The sequence below is a fragment of the Mizuhopecten yessoensis genome, unplaced genomic scaffold (assembly GCF_002113885.1).
Source record: "Mizuhopecten yessoensis strain PY_sf001 unplaced genomic scaffold, ASM211388v2 scaffold5205, whole genome shotgun sequence".
NCBI classification, from domain to species: domain Eukaryota; kingdom Metazoa; phylum Mollusca; class Bivalvia; order Pectinida; family Pectinidae; genus Mizuhopecten; species Mizuhopecten yessoensis.
The window spans coordinates 9,730-20,068 of NW_018405932.1; the positions used below are offsets into that span (position 1 = coordinate 9,730).

Here is a 10,339-nt window from a genome sequence, read left to right on the forward strand (position 1 = left end):
TTTTCCTTCCGTAACCTACCCTATTTTTTTTGGAGCCGAAACAGGAAACACACATATTTTTATTTGGCCTTAAGTCCATTTCTAAAGTTACAAGTGTAATACCCTGTGAATGACAAAGGCCCATTTAGCCTCTTGTTTGTTTAAAATCTGGGAAAAACACTAATTATTCCTGTTCTTGTAATATAGTGCCTTGAATGTTGTCATCAGATTTGCTACACTTTATGTTTCAGGTTTGTACAGAAACATCAGAAATGGCTTCAGTTATTCCAACAGATCCGGCCATAGATATCCACAATGAATTGGCGTTGCATCTTGGAACACATATTGTGAAGAAAAAATTACATCAACTTAAGAACCTGTTCAGAAATAATCCATTAACCCCAGTCGACATTGCTTCGATTAAAAACATCTATGACCTATTCAACAGTCTTATTAGATACAAAACAATAGCTGTGGGAGACTATACACAATTTGTACGGAAACTTAAACTTACAAATCCTGACCTGGAGAGATATGTGATAGATAAAGAAAAGGAAATTAAAAGCATTGTTGATGGAGGTGAGTCAAACTTACATATTACAACATGTTTATATCAAAAATATTTTATCAAAATTAATTTAAGGATCTCTGCATAATATGCCTGTGTAAGGTTTGGATTTATTTGAAGCATAACTGGATTTGTTAGTTAATTTTGAAATTAATTAAGAGTTTTAATTCAATCATGATAAAGATAAAAAAAAAGATCATTTCCTTTGAAGTTGTTGAAACCTTGCAGATCTAGAGCGACCACTAACTACTTATATGTTGGTTTTATATTTCATGACATGAATCCTTGTTTTATAAACAAGGTGTTTCACAGGTGTCTTAATAATTTTATATTGGGCATCTAATAATTCATGGATACCAGGGTGTGACTAAGATCTGGTACTATATATATAGATACTGGAGGGTAGACATATGAATTGAAAAATGAGCATCAAGCGAAGCAGTACGATAATTGGAAAAGCTGACATTCTAACCAATTGGACAGCTGGTAAACAGTGATTGATCGTGTCCAGTAGGATTGTGTTCATACTCTTCGACATTAGGAAGTTAAATTAAATTATATAAATATGTATACAAGTGGAGAAGTTACAGTGGGGACAATGCAATTAGTCTAATTTTTGAGGCAGTCTGCCCCTTTATCAAATACGATTTATGAAACAAGCAGTAAAAACACACTTACTACTGAGGTTATAATGCTGATGTCAAAACTTATCCCTGCAGCTAGATAATAGAGCCGAAGGCTATTCATAAATAAACTGTTTTCATACAAGGAAATAATTAATGACAAGTTAGAAACTGGTACTATATATAGTCTAGTTTTCTATTGATCTTGGACTTAATACAGGTAGATCTTTGTTATATGTATAGATTGTGTATATTTAGTGAAAGTTACAAACACATTTGTTTTAATTACAGGTTCATCACCAGCCAAGCAGCAAAGGCCAGAAGATCAAGGCCAGCAACAGTCTACAGGTTTGTGATCAGCACATGTTCAGTGGAATTTAAAAATGTAAAGTTGTATGAATACTATATCTGTAGAGGGATGTACATGTACACACAAGTATAAGAACATATTTGCAGTGACGCCCACGCATTGAAAGGACTACGTAACAGTGGAAACATTACGATCACAGATAAAACAGGATTTCAGATCATGCTTTATGTTATCACCATACAGCATTCCACTATTGAATTGTGTTTTTATGATTATTTATGTATGGTAATGATTATTGATTATTTATGTATGATGATTATTGATTATTTATGTATGGTAATTAAGCCCCCACTGCTCAAATTGTTTTTTGTCTGGTTTGGGGTTCATCAGTCAGGCAGTCCATCATTCCTTATCTAAACAATTTCTGATGTCTGTCTGCTTGCTTTAAGAGTGTTCTGATCAAGTTCCATAAGGACCAGGATTTCTGAGATTTTGTCAGTAGGTACCTGAGATCTATAATATTTCCTCATATAAATGACATTGACATACTTTCAAGGTCAGAGGGTCAACTACTTGAAATACTTACAACAACAATTATATGAAGAACAAAAAGGACCTAAGCCATCATATTTTGGATATGTTATGTAAACAGGTATGGATGATCTCCTGGGCCCATATTTGTGCATGCTCCAATTTCAGATGGATAAGAAAATCTAACATAGAATATAAGCCCCTCAAAGTTCGTGTTTCAATATGATTTACACAACTTCCTTGTTACCTCAGTACAAATATTAGTAGAGAAAAGAAACAAAACCTACATACCAGCAACATTCCATATGATATCTGTGCCACGATCCCTCTGTGATTTCATGTGTTCTGTTACTTTCATGTTGTCATCAACATCAACTAATTAATGTCAACTCACTCACTGTGAAATTATAGAAATGGAATCAATGTTTTAACATCCTGCAATATAAAGATCGTAATTATAGGACTACTGTTATAAAATCTTTACAATGTTTTGTCGTAGTTATATCAGTCCAGGCATAAGCATGAGTTCATTGTGTTTGTATGGTGGATGACACTTTGTTAAAATTGTATTCAAAATAAATTGATGAACTTCCTATAATCAGAATTTGAATGATTTGGATAGGTAATATACCTGTTTTTCATCTTTTTCCTGATCCGGTTGCCATGATTGTTACAACAGCAGACACAAGCCGAGACAAAAGTAAGTTTGACAGCTGCAGTGTTATCCACAGGCCTTAATTTATAGCCAGAAGTACCATCTGGTTATTAGCTCACCTGCCCGAAGGGCAAGTGACTTTCAAGNAGCTCACCTGCCCGAAGGGCAAGTGAGCTTATGTTATGGTGCAGCGCCCGTTGTCCGTCCGTCCGTCGTCCGTCTGTCCGGCGTCAACTTTTTACTTTAAACAACCTCTTCTCAATAACCAAAAGGCCCAGGGTAATGATATTAGGCCTGTAGCATGCTGGGATGAAGGGCTACAAAGTTTGTTCAAATAAATGACCTTAACCCACTTTCAAGGTCACAGGGGTCAAATATGTTAAATTCTTCAAACAACTTCTTCTCAATAACCGAAAAGCCCAGGGTACTGATATTGGTCCTGCAGCATGCTGGGATGAAGGGCTACCAAGTTTGTTCAAATGAATGACCTTGACCCACATTCAAGGTCACAGGGGTCAGATGTCTTAAAATCTTCAAACAACTTCTTCTCAATAACCAAAAGGCTCAGGGTACTGATATTGGGCCTGTAGCATGCTGGGATGAAGGGCTACCAAGCTTGTTAAAATGTTTGACCTTGACCAACTTTCAAGATCACTGGGGTCATGCAGATGTCTTAAAATCTTCAAACGCCTTCTTCTCAATAACCAAAACGCCCAGGGTACTGATATTGGGCCTGTAGCATGCTGGGATGAAAGGCTACCAAGTTTGTTCAAATGAATGACCTTGACCTGCTTTCAAGGTCACAGGGGTCAGATGTCTTAAAATCTTCAAACAACTTCTTCTCAATATTAACCAAAAGGCCCAGGGTACTTATATTGGGCCTGTAGCATGCTGGAATGAAGGACTACCAAGTTTAATCAAATGAATGACCTTGATCCACTTTCAACCTGATGTCCTTGTTCGACATTCAAGGTCACAGGCGGCATATGTTTAAATCTTTTAATAGGTTCTTATGAATCAAACACTGATATTCTGCCTGTAGCTGTATTTTAGTCCACTTTTAAGTTTACAAGTGTGAGATTAATACCAGGTGAGCGATGCAGGCCCATTGGGCCTCTTGTTTTTTACTAGCAGGTTGTTTTATGAATTTGAATGAAGAAACTATGTATAGTGGAATGTTTTGAAAAGATATACAACAAGTGCCAGAAAGCTAGTATCTTCACCTTATTGTCAATATATAGAAATACATGGAAAGTCCAACAATCTCTGTCTCCGGCTTTAAGTGACTGGACAGTCTAAAGCTATATTATTGAAATTAATTAAAAATCCTCCCCTTTTAATTAATTAGAAAATGTCCTGGAATAAATAATCTGTTTATAATTCAAATTGTGTCCTACCTATTTAATGTGAATCTCTTATTTTACAGAAATCCATTCTGGCTTGGAACCCATGATAGGTGAGTCTAATCTACTGCATTGGACATAGAGACGAAACGCAGCAGATTTCCTCAAAACCTGGACCAGAACAACATGCATCATCTAAAGATATATGAAAGAATTTTCATAATTCTTTTTAAACAAGAATCTTGGGTTTTCCAAAAGAGTAGTCTTGATAACCAGATTGAACACCAATCTGATAAAGTTTATTCTTTCTCTGTTACGACAAGTTCATAACAGGTCATGTTCTGGTGAATGTAATTGCAGCCAATCATTGAAATGCCCTCCAAATAGTCTTAATATTTCAAATACATGTAATTAAACATGACGTTTGTATTGAAAGTCACCAGAGCATGACCCCTGATGCCATATATGTCATCAGATCTTACACCATAGATATTGTAGAGGAACAGAATGAAAGCTTTTGTTTAAATCAGATTGAAATTATAAGCTCATCTTGAACAAAGTACCAGTGAGCTCTTGTGGTGGTGCTTCATCTGTGGTCGTCTCTGTCTTCGATCATTTTTGTTTTAAATGACATCTCCTAAACTGTTAAGCAGAATTCAACCAAATTCTAAAATCCTTAGGCCAAGAAATCAAAAGATGTATAAATAAAGGGGTCCCCCTCCCCTCACTGGGTGCTTGGGGCTGATTTAGTGACATCCCCCCAACTAATAGGCAAGATTTAACAAAATTGTTGTTGTAGCATCTTTAGGCCGTGGGGATCAAACTTAACACAAATTAAGAGCTGATATTTGGGTGTTCACTGTTGAGATGTAGGATCAAAAAAAGTTTTGAATCGGAAGGTTTACTTTAAATGACATCTCTTCCCAAATTACTGGGCAGGTTTTAAGCAAATTGTTGTGGTAATGTCCTTTACCCATGGGGATCAAAATTTACGTAAATAAATTAAATAAATGAAAAGGGCTGACTATCCTATGCACTCTCAACCCAAACTATCGGCCAGATTTTAACTTGATTTCCAAAATAATCAGCTGAGGGATTCAAGGCCGTTAGGCCTCTTGTTCTATAACAACTATATAAGTAACGTCATTCATGAGGCATTGGATTGTAACAGAGTCATTTTTCAATGCAATGTCTCCGCTAGGGAATGAACCTCTAACCAATGGCTTACTAGTCCGACCCTCTGCCTATTGGACTAAAAGGAAATGCTCTTAGCTCATTTGATAGAGTACAAGACAAGTAAACCAGAGGTCCTGGGTTTGATCCCTAGCAGAGACTTATTATTTTTTAAAGGACAAGTCTGCAAAAACTAAACGTGTTAGTCAGTGACGTCATGATTCACTGTGATTTTACAAGGTTTGAAAACTGACTTTTACTTACATGATGTTTTGTGAGAATGAAATCTCCAAGTTTGTGTTGATTGATTGGTTATCATCACGGATTACATGTTTTTTTTTATCATGATAGGTAAAACAGTATTCGATATATTTTATGAAACTACAATTCCCTCTAATATTCTGTATTTGAAAGTAAAATGAAAACAAAACTCTGACTTACAGATTAAAGTTATATAAGTTTCATTCTGAAATATCAGTTTTACACAATTAAGACGTATCGCCCTATATTTTCTATTTTTCTTTCATACAGAAACAGCAAAAGCCAGAATTAAAAAAGAAAAAGGAAAAAAGATACAATTCCACCCCACCAAAGGTTTCCGGGATGCTAAAGAAAAGCTCCAAAAGAACAGGGTTGTTGTCATCAAGGGAAACACGGGAGACGGTAAAACAGCTATCGCCATCCAACTCCTTCATTGGCTGAGTGAGGAGCAGCAAGCCGGACAACCCCTACAACTTCACAAGATTGAAGATTTACGATTATTGGCTCCAAAATTAAAATTGATCACTTTTATTGATGATATTTTTGGTGAGAAAGATGTGTTCATAAAGGATGTACAAGAGTGGAACAAAAGAATCTCGGATGTAAAAACACTTTTTGTAGATGAACAAATAACCCAGCCCAATTTTCTCATCATTACTATCCGTAATGAAGTATTCAATGCTTTGGAACATCGTTCTCTTGGAACAATTTTAACCAAAGATAACATTATTGATCTGAGCTCAAAAACATACAAAGTTGCAGAAGACAAAAAAATACTTTTACAGCTGTATGAGCCAGAACTCTTTTCATGGACAGACACAGAAAAAAAACAAATTTCAACCTATGCGCCAAACATTGGATTCCCACAATGTTGCCAGCTTTTCTACAATTCTGAAGAATTGCAGAGAGAGCGAGTTAGATTTTTTGAAAGTCCTTTTCGATTTTTGAAAGAAGTATTGTCAAGATTACAAGAATGTTCTGCCCTTTTGTATCTCTTCCTCAATGACGGAATGATAAGAGTAGAAGATCTGGATCCAAACAGTAAAAATGTCAATGAAACATTTCTGGAACAAGCAATTTCAATAAAGTTGATTGGTGGTAAAAAACACACAGTCACTCCGTTATGTAATAAAATTGAAAAAGTGGGATTTATAAAGGACAGTTTAGATGAATTATTAGACTTTTTGGTAAAGAAGGAGAAACAATGGTTTAGTGAGGATGTGTACAGATTTAATCATGATTCTATTTATGTTGCTGTGGCAATTTTGTATGGAAAAGTCACACCGATCGGCTACATACAGAATTGTCCCAGGAAATCCCTCGGTTATCTAACAACCTCAAAAACAGCTACAAACATGATTGTCATATCATCTGATCATTATACAGAAATGTGTGAGCGTCTACTCCGAGAGTTTGAATGTAATAAGTATCTATATGGTACTGGTAGTGGCTCTCTAGATGTATGGAACAATTCTGATTTTGTTGCAAGATTTGTCAGGTTGTTGAATGACAGAAACATTGATAAACTTGCCGTTTTGAATGAAGCATGTTCTTGTGGTGCAGCTGAATGTGCTTCATCTCTTCTGTCAGAAGGTGTAAAACCTGACAAGAACACAGCATTGTCATTGGTTAGAGGACATTGGAATGATAGTAACAGACAAGTGTGTTTTCTTGGGAAAATTGTTGTATACTTAAATGATGAGACAAAAGTTGATATGTTGAATGAAGCATGTTCTTCTGGTGCAGAAGAATGTGCTTTATATCTTCTGTCAGAAGGTGTAAAACCTGGCAAGGACACAGCATTGTCATTAGTTAGTGGGTATGGGAAGGATAAGAACAGACAAATGTGTCTACTTAGGAAAATTGTTGTATACTTGGATGATGAGACAAAAGTTGATATGTTGAATGAAGCTTGTTCTTTTGGTGCAGAAGAATGTGTTTTATATCTTCTGTCAGAAGGTGTAAAACCTGACAAGTACACAAGATGGTGGTCATTGATTGACAGACATCGGAATGATAGTAACAGACAAGTGTATTTACTTAGGCAAATTGTTGTATACTTGAATGATGAGACAAAAGTTGATATGTTGAATGAAGCATGTTCTTCTGCTGCAGAAGAATGTGCTTTATATCTTCTGTCAGAAGGTGTAAAACCAGACAAAGACACAAGATTGTGGTCATTGATTTATAGACATTGGAATGATAGTAACAGGGTTTTACTTCTGTCAGAAGGTGTAAAACCTGACCCAGCGTTGACATTGTTTACTAGTAGATATTGGAAAAATTATAACAGACAAGTGTGTTTACTTGAGAAAATTGTTGTATACATGAATGACGAGACAAAACTTGCTCTGTTGAATGAAGCTTGTTCTTTTGGTGCAGAAGAATGTGTTTTATATCTTCTGTCAGAAGGTGTAAAACCTGACAAGGACACAAGATGGTGGTCATTGATTGACAGACATCGGAATAATAGTAACAGACAAGTGTGTTTACTTAGGGAAATTGCTGTATACTTGAATTATGAGACAAAAGTTGATGTGTTGAATGAAGCATGTTCTTGGGGTGCAGAAGAATGTGTTTTATATCTTCTGTCAGAAGGTGTAAAACCTGACAAGAACACAAGATTGTGGTCATTGAATGACAGACATCGGAATGATAGTATCAGACAAGTGTGTTTACTTAGGAAAAATGCTGTATACTTGAATGATGAGACAAAAGTTGATGTGTTGAATAAAGCATGTTTTTGTGGTGCAAAAAAATGTGTTTTATATCTTCTGGGTGAGTGAGTAGAACCTGACAATGCAGTGATTAATGTGGTGGTGGGAGGGAGTGTGAAAGTGTTACGTAAACTACTGCAGTATGACGTCACTCTTACAGCGAGAGATAAGGACCATACCAATGTCCTACATGTGGCGTGTCAGTATCAGAGAGAAGAGATGGTGACATTATTGTTATGTGACACTAACCCACACTTGGTACATGACACTGGTAGGTTTGGACAAACCCTGCTCCATGTTGTGGCAGGGCCAAGCAACTGTTTCATGTTTCAGGCAGGAAACTGTTTTATGTTTCAGACACTGGAGAGGTGTGTACTTAACTCCTTATATATAGTTGACGACCAACAACACAAGTGCGAGTCAGTAGATGGTCGTGTGGTGAACAGGATCTGTGTGTGTGCTCAGTACATGGCTCAGTTAGTGGATGTGAGGGGGAGAACGGTGTTACATGAGAGTTGTTGGGAGGGTAACAGGGAGCTAACTACAGCTGTAGATAATGACGGGAGAACAGCGTTACATGTGATTTGTGAGAGGGGAAACAGAGAGATTTGTTTATATTTATGTCATTCGTACCCAGCACTAACCACAGCTGTAGATAAGGACGGCCGTCACTGTCTACATTACATAGCTGGTATGTTATTATGGTCAGATCTAGCCATGTTCACTGAGTGTGAAACTCATGTAAAACGATACCTAGAATCTACAGGACATAAGTATGAAATCACAACCATATTTGACAATGACGAGAGATCTGTTCTAGATGAGGCAAAGGGAACGGCGACATTCTGGAGGACAGAAAAAAAAACTTTGTTAGATCATCTTATTAAAGTGTTTGGCAATAAAAATTTAGTGATTTCCAAATGAAACGTACAATTATTATCAACACAAACATTTTAAAACAATCACATGGAAAGGTCATATCACGATGAATTGTTTTAACGATGACATTTTATCAGTTTTGAAAAAGAATCGGTCCAAGTTTGACGATCTCTGTGCTCCGTAAAATAGGTCAAGGAGAGGAATAGAGAGGATCATGGCAGGTTTTAGACCAGAGTTGATGGATTAAAACTCTGATGTTTTATGATTGATCCTGATTGTGGTGTTATAGGTTGTTTTAAATGTATTTTGAAATATTGCATACATGATGCTAATTGTGCTGTGGATGAATGAAACCTCAACAACAGTTGTAACTTTGATGTCTTGTTGACATTTGAAAGATATCAAATATTTCCCAATTCACCTGAACAGAATCATAAACTTTGCCATTTTAAACATTTATATCAAAACATTTCTTTTATTGTATATACAAAACACACCAAAACTGATGACAAGATTATTTATTACTCTGAAAAGGTGTATTTGGGCATATCCCCAGAGAAAAATACTGATGTTCTTTTTAATGTTTTGAACATTCTTTCAAAACAATTTCGGGGACTTTTTTGTGATCTTTTTCTTATTACATCATGAAAGAATATGATAGCTTAAATAAGATACTTCAGAATTAGTAATTGTTTCTCTCAAAACATACATACAATGTAGTTTTATCAAATGAACTTTTTGACACTGTCATTATTTTATAATTAAGTACATGACGTACATGTACAATCAGCGTGATATCCAATAGGACGTAGCTGATTACTGACCAGAACCAGAACCCTTTAACAAATGTGTGAACAGGTGGGGATCTCTTAATTAATAACATGGATATTAATTCCTGAAGGGTGGGTTCAATTCCATATAAGGTCTCGTCATGCATAGCAAGATAACATACATTAAAAGGTCATCTGTTTTTTTGGACAAGATGAGCTAAGGTATTTTTTTTTGTAACAAATTAACAGTATTGATTATCACGTATGAAAATAAAAAAAATCTGTTTATCAGATTTTTATCAGATTATTTTTCATTTTCATATCTATGATATAGACCTGATGAGCTTATGTTTTTTTTTTTTAACTTATTAACAGTATTACCAAGTATGGGAAAGAAAAAAAGTTTATCAGGATTTTTTTCATTTTGTATTTCATTATTTATAATAAACTATGTTTGTAAACAAACATTGCATTTGTTTTTGTCTTGTGCAACATTGTGACAGTTTGCTCCTGGTGGGATAACGTCAGTA

At 35.6% G+C, this 10,339-nt stretch overlaps 1 protein-coding gene across 1 annotated transcript; it reads left to right on the plus strand.

Moving 5' to 3' along the window:
* Positions 1 to 230: 230 nt before the first annotated feature.
* Positions 231 to 8,540, plus strand: LOC110450406 (the record flags this gene model as incomplete). Its single annotated transcript, XM_021497893.1, has 6 exons — positions 231 to 558; positions 1,462 to 1,518; positions 2,691 to 2,711; positions 4,093 to 4,122; positions 5,714 to 7,462; positions 8,518 to 8,540. Coding segments are annotated over 6 exons (2,208 nt in total), but the record flags the coding sequence as incomplete, so codon positions are not given.
* Positions 8,541 to 10,339: the final 1,799 nt, after the last annotated feature.